This window comes from Ruditapes philippinarum, unplaced genomic scaffold (assembly GCF_026571515.1).
Source record: "Ruditapes philippinarum isolate M1 unplaced genomic scaffold, ASM2657151v2 ctg1963_1_1_1_1, whole genome shotgun sequence".
NCBI lineage: Eukaryota > Metazoa > Mollusca > Bivalvia > Venerida > Veneridae > Ruditapes > Ruditapes philippinarum.
Window position 1 is genome coordinate 1 of NW_026864594.1, and position 17,196 is coordinate 17,196.

Sequence of the window (17,196 nt, forward strand, 5' to 3'; positions counted from 1 at the left end):
ATGTTTTAAAGACAAAAATTTTGATATTAATTTTAACTATTTAAGTTAAAAATTTAACAAAATGTATTTAAAACATTTACTTATTTACTTTATATATGATTATTTATTATGATGTATTGCATAATTTTATATAAGAAAAAAGGCACATCATAATAGATATCATCTCTGCCCAGCATGATCTGGTCTGCTAAGTGTATATAGGACAGACTGGCTTAGTGTAAAAACGTTTTATGATACGAGCATACAACTTGTTGATAAGCAGGCTAATTAACAAACTATTACTTTTATTGATTTATAACTATGATAATGTGTTTTCTGATTGATAATATGTTGTTTGATTACATTAATAAAAAGATAGCTAGTCAAATACAATGTGATTTCAGATATCTCTTACCAAAGTCGTATCATTTACATGTATCAAATGCCATGAATCATTATCATAATATAAGAAACACATGGTATGCTAACAGTATAGGTAAAGTACTTCAATTAACAAAGTGTAGTTTAACAACTACACAGATATCAAAATCAAACTGCATCTGATACATGTGTAAATGACTGGCCCCTCATATAAGGGAAACTCATGTTGATAAGAAATAAGATGAAATTTTATTTACCAGCATTTGAATATTAAGAGTCTTACGTACTGCATTTAACTTTTTATTGATTTCAATTGCTAGGATATTTCCTACCATTGATTGTGCATTTATTTGGCATGGCGATATAGTGTGGGAAAAATGATCCGATTATATAGACAGCAAATGATAAAGTGTTCTTACGTGGAAACAACAATATTTATCTCGCGAAATCACGTTACATTAAGTTTTACCAGTCAAACATTTCAATGATCAAATAACCATCGAATCCATGCAAACATGCGGTAAATTAGCATTGAAAAACAATATATAATGTTTGCCTACCTTTTTCTTTTGTTTTGAATAATTATACAACTTTGTCTGTCAACCCGTCGTTTTTTTGTCCGCCAATACAATTGAATTTCAAATCCGATAAGTCGCAAATTCGAATTTACTACATTATTTACCACTATAAAATGAAGCCCTCAAAAATGATAACAGCTTCATTGTAAATTATATAAACACTTCTTAGACAAATTCGAGGAGATAAGATATTATTTAAACGAAAATAGAGCAAATATATTTCATACTGATCTGCGACTATCCGTTTACAGAGCGCCACCTATCGAATATCGTACGTTAGCCACCCACGTGATACTGTTGTTTTGATGGAGAAAATAAATATATAATGTTCCCTTTCTAAACTTAAACTTAAAATTCTCGCTGTTTATGCTTTCATTTATATATATATTGGTTTCATAAATTAAATTCACCTATTGTCAGATTACCGACCAAAACCCGACGTCGTGTCGACGTCAAAATAAAACGTCTGTTAGACGTCGGGGATTCAACGTCGATTTGACGTTGTATGAAGGTCACCGACGTCGCGACCAAATTTCAACGTTGATCCAACGTTGGGTCAACGTCGGGTGTTTGCTGGGTAGAATTATTCCATCATTGAAAGGTTTGTCCTATGAACAAAGACTTGTAAGGCTTAATTTGCCAACACTTTTATATCGTAGACAACGATTTGACCTCATTCAAATTTATAAAATAATTAATGGGTTTGATAATGTTGACCCGGATAAATTTTTTGTGTTCAATGATAACTGTACACGTGGACATATATTCCAGCTATTTAAACCAAGTGTGAATAAAACACTAAGGAAAAATTCATTTCCTATTAGATGCATTGACCAGTGGAATAACCTACATGAAAACATTGTTCTCAGTGAAAGTATTTTGACATTTAAAACTTTACTCGACCAGAGCTGGCAAAGTCAAAGATTTAATACAAGTGACATTTACTGAAGTTAACTTGATAATACTGTATAGGAGGAGCTTACAAGCCATCTTGGCTTAAATGCTCAGAAGAAGGAGAAGGTAAAGGTAATTACATCTTAGCTTAGCTTATAAATGCTCAGAAGGTAAAGGTAGGTAATCCCCCCCCCCCCCCAGACTTAATAAAATCGAAGATCATCTAACACGTTGATGTAATTTGACTCAGATGAAAATTGACACTACATAAAATTTCGCTTCAAAAGTCGTTGAAATCGGATCAAAAGATGTGAAATTTAAAATGTCTCTTAATTTACTTAAATTTTCCACACAAGTTAGTGGTGTGGGCCTCAGTCTCTGGATTTGTGGAAAAAATAACCCTGGGAATTAAAGGAGATGGTATGAAAAAACAGATTTTTGGGAAATCTTCATGATTTTTATGGTTAAATTTGTTGAATTTTACAGGCACAGACCACAGACGCTTGGGGTCAGATCCTGCCCCCCTCCCCCCCACTAACGTGATACGCCCGGCCCCTGTAAACACTTACAAAAATATTGTAATATTTCAACACGAATTGGACATCTGTTACATCAATAAAACTGGTTTTCAAACAATTTTTACATATATTTCAAAATTAATGTTATAAATACAGTGACAGGGAAAGGATTTTTTTTATGAGACAATATGTCTCATGTTCCTGAAAAAGTTTGAGACATTTTGGAAAATTTTGAGACATTTATGAAACTAACACTTATCTAAATTGTGTTTTATTTCATTTCAGTTTTGGGAAGTTATCTCAGATGAACACGGTATTGATCCCACTGGTACATACCACGGAGACTCGGACTTACAATTAGAGAGAATAAATGTGTACTATAATGAAGCTACAGGTGGTAAATATGTTCCTCGTGCTATATTGGTTGATTTGGAACCAGGTACAATGGACTCTGTCAGATCTGGACCTTTTGGACAAATTTTTCGACCAGACAATTTTGTGTTTGGTCAAAGTGGCGCAGGAAATAACTGGGCAAAAGGACATTACACAGAAGGTGCTGAATTAGTAGACTCTGTATTAGATGTTGTACGAAAAGAGGCTGAGAGTTGTGACTGTCTTCAGGGATTCCAACTTACACATTCACTTGGTGGTGGTACTGGCTCCGGTATGGGAACACTTTTAATCAGCAAAATCCGTGAAGAATACCCAGACAGAATCATGAACACATTCTCAGTTGTGCCATCTCCAAAGGTATTATTTATATTAAATGCTTTGTGTTGCACCTCTTTTCAAGCACTCTTTTACCAGAACTTCAATGAAAAACTTTTTGATATGAAAAGCAACAATTAATTATAATCGTACAAAAAGCTTTTCAAAAGTAGAAAATAAGATATTAAAAATGATTGAATTCTATTAATCTATTAATTATGATTACAAATTGAAATTGAAAGTATTGCAAGAGTGTTATTGTATAGTTCATGTTTTATATTCTAGGTATCAGACACTGTAGTTGAACCATACAATGCCACCCTCTCAGTCCACCAGCTTGTTGAGAACACAGATGAGACATATTGTATTGACAATGAGGCTTTGTACGATATTTGCTTCAGAACATTGAAGCTCACCACGCCAACTTACGGTGACTTGAACCATCTCGTCTCTGCCACTATGTCTGGAGTTACCACTTGCCTCCGTTTCCCAGGTCAGTTGAATGCAGATCTCCGTAAACTGGCTGTCAACATGGTTCCCTTCCCACGTCTCCACTTCTTCATGCCAGGATTTGCTCCCCTGACCTCTCGTGGAAGCCAGCAGTACAGAGCTCTCACTGTACCAGAACTTACTCAGCAGATGTTTGATGCCAAGAACATGATGGCTGCCTGCGATCCCAGACATGGAAGATACCTCACTGTTGCAGCAATGTTCCGTGGCCGAATGTCCATGAAGGAGGTAAGAATTAGTTATCAACATAACAGTTCTTTCCCAATATTAAACTATGAACATGAATTTTGTGGATGTTTAAAGTTTTTCAGCTTTTTTATATAGACAAATAACTTAAATTGATAACATTTAACTTTTCCATTTAAAAGCTGTTCTGTTTTTAGCTCACCTGTCGCATGGTGAGCTTTTGTGATCGCTTTTCGTCCGTGCGTCGTCCGTCCGTAAACTTTTTCACCTGTCACAAAGTGACATGGTGAACTTTTGTGATCGCTTTTCGTCCGTGCGTCGTCCGTCCGTAAACTTTTACTTTAAACAACATCTCATAAACTGCTAAGCCAATTTCATCCAAACTTCACAGGAATGTTTCTTTGGTAGTCAACTTTAAAAATTGTTCAAAGAATTTAATTGAAAGCAGAACTCTGGTTGCCATGGCAACCGAAAGAAAAATCTTAAAATAATTTTTAGAAAACTGAAAGAGCTAGAGCTTAAATATTTGGCATGAAACATCATCTAGTCGGTGTCTACCCCAGGGGGGGGGTCATTGTTTTTCCCTTTATGTATATAGTAAAAACTTTGAAATCTTTTAAAAACCCCAAAGAGCTAGAGCTAAGTTATTTATCATGAACATCTTCTAATGGGCGTCTACCAAGATTGTTCAAATAAAAGCCCTGGGGTAAAAATTGGCCCCGCCCCAGGGGCAGTGTTTTTTTTCTTTATATAACTACTACCCTAAAATGGTACTGTTCCCAATAGAAAATAGACATTCCAATGTTTAAATTCCCAAAATGGCTGTTCAAAATAACCACAAGGCCAAGTGATTTCTCTGAAATCATTTAAATCCAACATATTCATATCAATCACCACTCAATAGTTCTTCCTGGACAGTGGAAGCTGTTAGCTATCTTTATTACATGCTTTTTGGTGGTTTATAGAAATATATCAGTGATATAAAACTGGTAATTTCACTGTTTCAAACAGTGAAATTACCACTTTGATAATTTCACTGTTTTGAATTTAAGCCCCTCACGTTGTTTCAGTGAAATACCAGAGTGCACAGTACTGGGTACCAACTTAATGACGTCACGTATTATTATTTGGCGCGCTTTTCATTCAGTATTAGGTTTACAGAGATCTGCCAAGAATTTGAAAGTACTGGGCCCTGGGCCCACTTGGTCTGAAAATGATGGGCCATTTTTACCAAAGTATGGGCCTTGGGAAAATAAGTAAACATTGACCAAAATAACTGTTAAAAAGTTTGTAGATACATGTAATTGAATTTCCCCGGTAATAAAACTTAAATCATATTTTATGACAAGTGGTTCACTTATAATTCAGTACTTTACCAATAATTAAAAATTATGCCTACATGGTAACTTTCTAACTAATATTAATTGCAGGCAAAAATGAAAATATTTTTTTAATGGCTGCTCAAAAATTTGATATGCAAATTTATTCACATAATTGCTGGTTCTTACTTGTAATGTCTTATATTGTGCATTATCCATTTAATTGTTCCTACTTTGCACAAAATGTCCCTTACCAATGTATATTGACGAATTTTATTGCCCCTTGTATGCCTCTGTGTAGACAGCATACATCAAAGACATTTGCCGACAGACCTTTTGATCATGAAAAAAGTCATGCACAATGTTTCTCTGATTGGTTAATCACCCTGTCAAACATTCTGATGACGAAATATACATCTTTTTTTACACTTCATCAGCCAAAACTTGCGTGAACTTGAGTGACCTTAGGGTTGATCAAGTTGAACACCTGTCAGATTATACTGTAACTTACAGCATTTCTTAAAATAGCAACACTTTTTTTCAGTTACCGATAATCATTTTAAATATTAAGTAGTTGTATAATTTGTTTGTTTGTTTTATTGGATTAAATTTACGGTAGTAGAATTAGAAATGAGTATCTGTGTGGGAAAGGGATTATGAGAAGAAATGCGGTAAGTAGATAACATGGACAAAAGCTATAGGGGAATGGATAAACTAAAGAATATGCGTAATTACAGGAGCATGGGTAACATGTTGCTGTTGGTACCAGTTTTGACTGGATGACTAAATAACCCAGCAGACAGTTTTGTTTTCTTATAAGTCTGGCACAGATTTTAGATGCGCCCATGGCCCTTTGCTGCCGATTTTCCTGCGCCATTCTAACTTTTTTAGCGCCAATGGCGCAAAATCGCGTCTTCGGCAGATCTCTGGGTTTAATGTCTTTTTAAAACGTTTCTTTGCATGTAATAAAAAGAAAATTTGTTTAGTTTAGTGTAAGATCGAAATATATTTCACCTTGTGAACACCAAAAGTTCATATTTCACTCGTGGCTGCGCCACTCGTGAAATATACCTTTTGGTGCTCACTCGGTGAAATATATTCCGATCTTACACTGAACTAAACAAATATCCTCTATATATTCATGATGACTAATCTTGTTTCTAGCTGAAAAAAATGCTAAAAAAATTCCCAATTTAAGACAAAATAACGCATTTTTTCCCAATCAGTCTGGTACCGGCACCATTCCCAAAGTAGAGAAAAAAAAACACTGAGGGGGGTCATTGTTTTTCCTTCTATGTATATAGTAAAAACTTCCAAATCTTTTAAAAACCTCAAAGAGCTAGAGCTAAGATATTTATCATGAAACATCTTCTAATGGGTGTCTACCAAGTTTGTTCCAATAAAAGCCCCTGGTTTAAAATTGGCCTTGGCACAGGGGCCTATATACAGGTGAGCAATTTCAGGGCCATCATAGCCCTCTTTTTTAATTTCATTCCTTTAGCTGCGTTAAATAATTTGTTTTTTCTCTACAGGTTGATGAACAAATGTTGAATGTTCAAAACAAGAACAGCAGCTACTTTGTGGAATGGATCCCCAACAACGTCAAGACAGCTGTCTGTGACATCCCACCAAGGGGTTTGAAAATGTCGGCAACTTTTGTTGGTAACAGCACTGCCATCCAGGAACTGTTCAAGCGTATCTCTGAACAGTTTACTGCTATGTTCCGTCGTAAGGCTTTCTTGCATTGGTACACTGGTGAGGGTATGGATGAGATGGAATTTACTGAAGCTGAGTCCAACATGAATGACTTGGTCTCTGAATACCAGCAGTACCAGGTAGGAATTATTATAATTCTTTCTACTTCATTTTAGCGAAAGGAATGTTATATCCAAGTTTCTGCCAGTGCCTGAAATAATGTTTTCTTGCATAGCAGACTAGCGCTTCCGTGAGTTTTACCCATGTCGGAAATTTCATCTGGCACATGGGGTGCCAGATGAGTCGTGTGCCAAACAAAAACATCATTTTAGCACACTTTATGGATGATCCGCGTTAAAATGAAGTCGTTCTAGAAGGGAAATATGTGGTTAGGGTGAAGTCATTTCGCCATTGTTATTTAAGTTTAAATTCGTATGCTATTGTAAGAAATTAGTTATGGATGAAATTACTTTAATTTCCATGAACTTATATCATATTGAGGTAAACAAATTTAATATGAAATGATATAGCTGAATATGCAAGAAAAAATATCTGACGTGTTTGCAGTTTGGATCGGAATATCAAACCCTCGGGAACCCGCCCATGGACGGGTCCCCTCTGGACGGATATTTCAATCCGAACCGCAACATGACAGATTTTATTATTCTAGCTCTAGGGACATTAACAAATTGAGCTGAAAGTTAAACAGTACATATGATTTTAAAGTTCATAATGTTATGTTTACTCTTACCATTTATTGTTGTGTTTTGAAAGTAACATTAAGTTTATGAATATTTCAAAAAGTACAGTGATTAACTTCAGCTAGTATAGAATTGGTAGGCAGGACTAGGAAAAATATATTTTAATTGAAACAAAAGTTTTTGTTAGTTTAGCAAGATTTTTTGTGGTAGCAGTGATTTTTGTTGGCAAGTACTTGGAGTCGAAACAATATTTTATTTGAGCCTTGTTTTTGAAGATGATGGCATTTATTTGTAAATATCTGTCAAATATATTGTAACTAAATAATAATTATTGTCTGGTTCACTGTTGCAGATTCTTCTGATATCAGATTGTAATAATTTTGACAAAGTGACCCTCAAATAATGTACTTGTCTGTATTTTTATATTGTATTAATATATAATTTGCAGGATGCCACAGCAGAAGAAGAGGGCGAGTTTGATGAAGAGGAGGAAGATGGTGAAATGGCCTAAATTAATATTCCATCATATTTAGTGTAGAAACATCTTTGAATATATTTATTTTTGGACTAAGACCCTTTCAGTATTTTTGGAAAATTTCAGGACATTAAGAATTCCAACAATATTTTTGTGTATTTTTAAAATTTAGATATATTTGAATTCTTAAATTATGTTATGTCTCAGGAAATTAATAAAAATCAGTATTATGATTTTGTTTTTGTTTTGTTTTTGCAGATTTTTCTGTCATGAAGTATTGCACTGCTTCCTAATTTGTTGTATAACCTCAGACACGTATTACATTAGCAATACTGAATAGTGGTATTTCTCAAATGATATAAATATACATTTTAGCTTGACTATTAAAAATAAATGGGGACAGATATTGTACTCGCCAAGGTGTCTGTGTCAAATTTTGTTGAGTTTTTGCTTGCAAGTTTGTTATCTCCAAAACTACTGAAGGAAATGTGCTGAAACTATAACTATCCAACAACCATAACTCAACAGATTTTGGCAGAATTATGGCCCTTTTTGAACTGAGAATATTCTACAGTACATTATCATAATCAAGGTACTTGTTTTACTGTCAAGCACACTCTCTTACTGATGTCTTTTTTTTTCCATGTAGTCTACCTGTTGAATGTCTCTCCAGAATGTAGTTCTTCAATTTATGTCACCTGCATTTAGATTGTGTCAAAAAAGAGCATGCCTCAGATTCATGCCAACTTTATGAAAATGTATTTAAAAGTAACCAAAGCAAATTTGCAGTCATATTTACTGTCTTGGATTGACTAAGTAGCTCTGGAGACCTTAAACACCAGTGTTTGAAATTATCAGTAGTCTGATAGTTTTCTCCTTGGGCTACCAATATTTAGCAGAAACAAGCCCAACCGGACTACTTACTGCATTTTTTAGAGGCAATATAAAGAACAATTTGGAACGAATGCCTCGTTGCTTTGCCCAAGTAGGTGTGTCGATTGTCTTGTTAGTTGATCAAATTCTGCAGGGTACACTGTATTTATAGGAGAGATTTGAGCAGAAGTGTGAATATCATTCCTTCGATTATAGTTCAAGCATGCTTGGTAATCAAAATGGCCATTATTGAATTCCTAAATCATATCTGTGTCAGAAATATTTCGTCCGCATGATGTTGAGGGTCATACCAGTACCATATACAGACCACATGTTGACTTGGATTCACATACAGGAGTAAAAAGGTCGATGTTAATGACATTTAATCAGTGTTTGAAATTAGCAGTAGTCTTATAGCCCCTGACTACTAAATTTCTCCTCGGGCTACCAACTTTTCACAGTAACAAGCCCGACCAGGCTACTGTATTTTCAAAGGCAATATAAATTAAACAACTGTTTTGAACAAATAAATCGTGCTAGTGAAATGTCTTGTGGGCTAGTGAATATTCCAATCTGGTAGTCAGACCAGCCTAGTGGTTTCAAATCCGAATTTCTTACACTGTTTAATTGTGCTGTAATGTATACGATACATACTGTGAAATCAAATTTCCCTTCAGAACAAATTTCGTGTAATCATCATTTTTGGATTTCAGCTGCATCTCCAAATTTGATAAAAGCTTTCACATGTATTTAAAGAAGATTAAATTTTTACGGCTGTCTTATACTTGCATATTAATTGGAGCGCAAAAAACGTCTACATGAGGCCAGAAAAACTATTTATTACATGCTTTTCGGTGGTTTATAGAAATATATCAGTGATTTAAAACTGGTAATTTCACTGTTTGAAACAGTGAAATTACCACTTTGATAATTTCACTGTTTTTGAATTTAAGCCCCTTACGTTGTTTCAGTGCAATACCAGCGTGCACAGTACTGGGTACCAACTTAATGACGTGACGTCGTAAATGACGTCACGTTGTATTATTATTTGGCGCGCTTTTCATTCAGTATTAGGTTTAATGTCTTTTAAAAACGTTTCTTTGCATATAATAAAAAGAAAATTTGTTTAGTTTAGTGTAAGATCGGAATATATTTCACCTTGTGAACACCAAAAGATCATATTTCAGTCGTGGCTGCGCCACTCGTGAAATATACCTTTTGGTGCTCACTCGGTGAAATATATTCCGATCTTACACTGAACTAAACAAATATCCTCTATATAACAAGGGGCTCACAAAAACCTTAAGATCTGAAAACAAGTGAATTGGTATTCACATAGATTTCAGATCTGTAATCACTCCAGCCATCAGTATTAACATAGGTTTCAAATCTGTTATCACTTCAGCCATCAGTTTTCATTACCAAAAGACCTTAAAATTGAATTATTCTGCTGTACTACATATACATTCTATCAATGAGCAAACACATTTGACCGGGGGATGGCCATTTTAACATGGCTCTTGTTCATCTCTTTACACCAATTTATATACAATCATAAAAGGAAAATGTAAGAGTCTGCGGGGGAAAAAAACGATATTTGTCTTATTTTGTGATCATGATTTCTGCGAGCATCTAGAGATACTGCTCCAACATTACACTGTTTAAATCCTAAATTAAGACTGTATTATTTAAGTTACACTTCACAAAATTTTTGCTGCAAAAAGTTCTTTTGTCTGCCATTTTTTCAAACTAGACTGTTTGTCACCTAAAACTAGGTTTTATGTACAGAGACGGGCTGGAAAGGACTGCACAGATGTTTGACAATTGCAGACCTAGCTGTGTTATATGCTTACTTGTGAATTAAAGTAGCATTATGAAATCCGCAAATAAATTGTATTTGGCTTCACAAAACCTAACAAAAAAGTGCCTTGTTAACTCCTTTAACTGCTTTAGCCTGCTAAAGAGTACGGTAGCCACAAAAGGGATCACTTCTCCGTCATAACTTGCCCAGACAACTCAAGAATAACTGGTGCAATTTCATCCAGACTATACAGGAACGATCATTACCAAGTCTAGTTGTTCATATTGTGGGCATTTCCCAGTTCAATAATTTTTGTCAGAGTTATGGCACTTAACGATTTTTATTTTAAAAGTTACTTTTGTTATACTACAAATGCAATATGAATGAAACTATAAGATTGATTGGTATATCAAATACTTTGGCATAAAGGCTTTACACATTTAAGTCTTCCTGTCTTGAAACTACTATGCTTAAGAGTTAAGATATTTGACATGTATCATTGCCTTGTTCGCCTCGGCAAAACTGATATTAATCAACCCCTTAGGTCAATGATGGCCCTAAGGGTTTAGGTATTTGGCAATTGTAGCATCAATTTGTAGATTTCTACAGGTCTAAATTGGCCCTGCCCCAGAAGTCACTTGCCTCATGTAGACTAACGTATAGGAAAACACATCTTATCTTTTTGTGGAAAATACAATGCCTCTATATTTGGCATATAACATTGCCTAGTAGACCTTAAATCAAGTTTTATGAATCATGCACTTGGGTTAAACAAGACATGCCCATGGGTAGAATGTCAAGCCCGCTTGTCTTAATTCATACCTGAACCTATACGCTTCAGATCAAGGAGAAAGATGTATACATAGGTGAGATGTGCACAACATCCTCTTTATTCTTTACATTGCATCATCTTATGTGACCTTTACCTCTGACCTGGTTCATGTGCATTACAGGAAGTCTCATGATGAACATTATTAATTTGTAATTCTTTAAGGAATGAGCAAGATACAGCCCCAACAAACAAACTTTAGTATTTTTATTAAAATTGTGACCTTGACCTTCATTTTGCGCAAGACAACTCATCTCAACATGGAGAATATTTGTGCTAAATTATATAAAAATCCCTCCATGCATGTAGTTGCGCCCCGGACACGGATTTTGCACTGACCCCCAAGTGTGACCTTGACCTTTGAGCATGGGACCTGGGTTTTGTGTTTGACACACCATCCTATTGTGGTAAACATTTGTACCAAATTATTTTGTAATCTTTCAAAGAATGAGCAAGATATAGGCTGGACAAATCCAGATGGCCGCAAATACAGCCAGCTTGACAAAAATGCTTCCAACTTGAAGGTCTGACAAAAATGCTTCCAACTTGAAGGTCATAATATAGTATCATAATGATAATTAAGATAAAACATTTTTAGACAAGTTTCTTGATCAAGTCTCTACCCTATTTAAAAGATTTTTTGACTAATCAGACAAACTTACATTTGGGTGTATATTGCGCAACCTTTGCGGTGCTCTTGTTAACTTGGTTAGTCAAGTGTCTTTGTCCCTGAGATGGTTTTGATAAATAAACAGCAAATTTGAAGAAATATCTACAAGAATTGTATTTATTTCATAATGAGAGACTTGCATGACAAGGGAAAGAAATAAGACAAAATTACAAGTTTTGTTCTCTTTATAGTGCACAATAAATCATACTTTAAAAAACATATTGAAAATGCTTACAAGTGGAATGGTTTAAAATACCAAATTGACAAAAAAGAAAGAAAACATACAATATCCTAATATTTGCAGGTTAACAATGAATGACGGGATTTTAATAATGCTAAAAAAAGTTTTATTTTAAATATTTGCTCATGATAAAATGTTAAATTAGGTTCTAATTTTGTAAATCAAACAATTGATCTCAAACCATATGACATTGAATAATGGTAATTAAAGTTTTGCTTTTTGTGATGAAAAATAAGAACACATTTTCATATCTAACAAACAATAATGGATCTACTGGTTACATCAGGAGTCATGGTCATGTACATATCAATAATGATATTATCTACTATACTATCTAATGTATCTAAGTATTTACATAAAATCTCATTTACACTGTAACCCTTAATTAACAAGCTAAAGTTGAATTATGATTTTACCCTGAACTGTCCATTGTTCATGTGAGGTGAAATCCTAAAAGGCACTACATTTCTACAATGTATATACTTCAAGTAACATTAATGAGGGGTTAATGTTAAAATGCTAAAATTGCACTAACAAGAATATAATGCCTGGCTTTGTCGGCTAGTCACAATAAAGACAAATCGGGTTGTACAGGCTGGTCTGGCTATATACTCCAGTTACATACACAAATGCTGGTAGAGTCAATTAATTTTACTGCTTACATATGATTAATTCTCAAAATATAATGTATCCTAATTTACATTTCCAAAATAAAATTTTCTGTGTGTTGCTGTGGTTCAACAAATTTGCATACATGTACATTTATTTTTCAGATTTCAGAAAATAAGATGAATTATCAGAATGGTTGCTATATACATCAGGTTTAGTACAGTATACAGCAGTGCATTATTTACTTGGTGATGATTGTAACATTCTCATCTAAACACATTCCTAACAAATCACCCATCACCCATGATCATCTCAGAAAAAATAACAAATAAAAGAAACTTTGATGTCAACAAATTCAGAACATGTAATCTAAATGCAAACTAAGTAGTAAAGAAGTTTTTAAAATAAAATATCTGTTCTGACTATACCCTTACTATTGCATTCCTAAGTAATTGGCAGAAATGAGCTGAAAGTTGCGTTTGATCTCAATAACTAAATAAAAGTAATTTCATGTTCCTTAAGCAACACAACAAAATTATTTATAGGTGACATAACACAACACTTGTAGAATTTACTTGTCATTTCTATGTAAATAGTACATGTATTAATTTCTAGTTCACTTAAATAATTAAGATTCATGAACATTTAACATACAAAAACAATTGTATACATCTGTCTGGGAATCTGGTAACATAATCTATAGAATATTTCTCTCAATATATCTAAGTATGCAAATATGAAGAATTTACAATAAATGCTATAAACATGGTCTGTGCGACCTTTGTAGGTTATTTAGAATAAAACTCGGATCAAACAATAATAATTATAGCACATTTAAGTACACAAACATTTAAAACACATGTAAAACAAACAACTATAAAACAAAAAAGACACCAAAAAAAATGCAAAGTTTAACAAGACAAATTATCTATACCCTGATAATTTCTAGTGCAGTGAAACATAAAGATGATGGATATCGTAATTAAAATGTCCTTCAATGTCAGGATTAGAGTTACAGAAATAAAGTTTATATATGACAATGAAGCAAGATCAAATTTTAAAGATACTACATTTAAAAAGAAATAATTTATTTCATAACCCTCCGCCTGCATCTATACATGTGACCAGTGCAAACCAAGATCAACCTGCCTGATCATTATCTGCACTGTTTCCGATTCAGTCAGTACATTTTCCAATAAATAATAAATGATTTTGTTCAGAATTGAAAATGGACATGTTCATGATAATAATATAACATGGGATGAAATGACCATCATACAATGAGAGTTTTCTAATTAAAAGATGATATATCCCCAGTTGTTTCATATGTACATGTATTTACATTTATAGCTCTACTGGCCTCTAAAATAAGTTAAATAGTAAATTACCAGCTAACATTTGTTGCAGGCAGGCACACAATGACTAAAATGTAAATCTGAACAGTAGATTCACAGGAGTTAACCATAGTTGATACTGGAAGAAGCTTATAAGAATCTTACAACAGCTCCCATTAAGACTTGAATATCTAGCTTGAGGGTAACTGTTTACAGTGGTAACAAGGCTCTGTAGAGTTACCGCTTAACAGTTACCAAAGAGCTAGATATTCCTGTATGCAACAACAGCTTGATTCTTTTTTTTCTTGAAATTCAGTGAATTTACATGAATCGTATTACGAAAAGAAATTACGAAAACTTATAATTTCCATTAGCACTGATTTCTTACAGAAGCGTATAATTTTACAACTTCATAGTTTACATAATGGCAAAATGATGTCATCCTAAGAATGCAATTCATTCATGCTAACTGAAAAAACATGCGACTTGTCTAACCTGGGGGTGTAAGATAGGTTTTTCTAGTACCAGTGTATACAGTAGATAATCTTGTCTGATATGCAAGAAAACAATTATACTCGGTTCCTATGATATCAAGGGTTCTATAATATCAAGGTATTTAATTTTTCTGTGACTGCTAGTAAAAGCAACACATGATGATGCTAATATTTGTAAAACTTGCACACTAGATTCATTTTCATCTGCCAATAAATTTAATTTGATGAATAATGAATGTATTTGTGACAAGAAAACTATTTTATAAAACCTTCATAGTTGACTACCATTTTCCTTAATGGTTTTTACGCAGTCAATTAAAATATGTTATAAACACATATACTGACATATAGTCTGTTCATATAGTTTTAATTTAATAGCAAGTTAACTGTTGGAAGTTTTTCACAACTTAACTTGAAAGTTTTGACCCATCTATCCTTCCATACTTGCTTTTTGGGGGATTACCTTGATACCGTAGTAACCTCCTCTGAAATTACCCAAAATGGCAGACATTGAAAATATTCTAAACAAGAGGGCCATGATGGCCCTGAGGTCGCTCACCTGTATATAGCCTCCCCCCCACCCCAACACTCCCATAAGAAGATGTTTCATGCTAAACATCTAAGCTCTAGCTCATTGGGCTTTTTAAAAGAAGACTTTTTTAAAGTTTTTACTTTACACATATAGTTAAAAACAATGACACCCCTGGGGCGGGGCCAGTTTTGACCCCAGGGCTTTTATTTGAACAAACTTTGTAGACACTTACTAGAAGATGTTTCATGCTTAATATCTAAACTCTAGCTATTTGGGTTTTTTCAAAGAAGATTTTTTAAGTTTTTGCTATACACATATAAGGGAAATCAATGACCCCCGGACGGGGCCAATTTTGACCCCAGGGCTTTTATTTGAAAAAAGTTTGTAGCCACTTACTAGAAGATGTTAAATGCTTAATATCTAAACTCTAGCTATTTGGGTTTTTTCAAAGAAGATTTTTTAAGTTTTTGCTATAACACATATAAGGAAAATCAAATGAACCCCGGGGCGGGACAAATTTTGACCCCAGGGCTTTTATTTGAACAAACTTGGTAGACACCTATTAGAACATGTTTGATGCTAAAATATCTTAGCTCTAGCTCTTTGAGTTCTTTTAAAAGAAGATTTTTTAAGTTTTTACTATATGCATATAGGGAAAATCAATGACCCCCTGGGGCGGGGCCAATTTTGACCCCAGGGCTTTTATTTGAACAAACTTGGTAGAAACTCAATAGAACATGTTTCATGCTAAATATCTTAGCTCTAGCTCTTTGGGTTCTTTAAAAGAAGATTTTTTAAGTTTTTACTATATGCATATAAGGAAAATCAATGACCCCCTGGGGCGGGGCCAATTTTGACCCCAGGGCTTTTATTTGAACAAACTTGGTAGACACTCATTAGAAGATGTTTCATGCCAAATATCTAAGCTTTAGCTCTTTGGGTTCTTTAAAAGAAGATTTTTTAAATTTTTACTATATGCATACAGGGAAAATCAATGACCCCCTGGGGCGGGGCCAATTTTGACCCCAGGGCTTTTATTTGAACAAACTTGGTAGACACTCATTAGAAGATGTTTCATGCCAAATATCTAAGCTTTAGCTCTTTGGGTTCTTTAAAAGAAGATATTTAAAGTTTTTTCTTTCCGTTGCCATGGCAACCAGAGTTCTGCATGGAATTAAATTCTTTGAACAATTTTTAAAGGTGACCACCAAAGGAACATTCCTGTGAAGTTTGGATGAAATTGGCTTAGTGGTTTATGAGGAGATGTCATTTGAAGCAAAAGTTTACGGACGACGGACGGACGGACGGACGCCGGACGAAAAGCGATCACAAAAGCTCACCCTGTCACTTTGTGACAGGTGAGCTAAAAATGTCATTTTTATTGGTTCTTTTGAAATATTTTTTTGACAAACAGTTCTGGAAAAGGTTCACTTATAAGATGGAAGAAAAATCTCATTCTCTTATATTTATATTTTAATATTTTCCGATAAACGTTAAGTACCTTGATATCATAGAACCCCGGGCTACTTACACTGGACAACATAGCTCCCAACCTATATATTTGATCCCCATGTGAAATAGAAAGTAGTTGAAAAACTTTATTTACTAGCAAAACTGTAACCTATATCAATATAAAAAACTTTTATTTTATCCATGCATGTACTTCTAAATCACAGTTTAACATTATCACTAACCAAAGTTTGTTTGTTTTGTTGTGATTTTTTTTTCAAAAAAAAAAAAAAAATCAAAAAAATCTTAACAATCATAAAATAAATCAATGTTAAAAAGTGCTATTCTTTTTTCTTAACACACAAGAAGTTTGGCACAGAACTTGAGGTAAAGTTACTAAAATTACAGACTAAAAAAACA

General features: G+C 33.9%; 1 protein-coding gene across 1 annotated transcript; it reads left to right on the forward strand.

Moving 5' to 3' along the window:
- The first annotated feature begins 2,620 nt into the window (after nucleotides 1-2,620).
- On the forward strand, nucleotides 2,621-8,177 carry LOC132726222 (tubulin beta chain). Its single transcript, XM_060711498.1, has 4 exons — nucleotides 2,621-3,100; nucleotides 3,344-3,796; nucleotides 6,606-6,908; nucleotides 7,918-8,177. Exons 1-4 carry the CDS (start codon nucleotides 2,795-2,797, stop codon nucleotides 7,978-7,980), a joined length of 1,125 nt encoding a protein of 374 aa, XP_060567481.1. The 5' UTR covers nucleotides 2,621-2,794; the 3' UTR covers nucleotides 7,981-8,177.
- Nucleotides 8,178-17,196: the final 9,019 nt, after the last annotated feature.

Bases quoted from the DNA above. Each gene is read 5' to 3' on its own strand.
- LOC132726222 (XM_060711498.1), top strand. From the start codon at position 2,795: ATGGACTCTGTCAGATCTGGACCTTTTGGACAAATTTTTCGACCAGAC. The intron at 3,101-3,343 runs GTATTATTTATA...TTTATATTCTAG, and splicing joins CAGTTGTGCCATCTCCAAAG to GTATCAGACACTGTAGTTGA. The intron at 6,909-7,917 runs GTAGGAATTATT...TATAATTTGCAG, and splicing joins CTGAATACCAGCAGTACCAG to GATGCCACAGCAGAAGAAGA.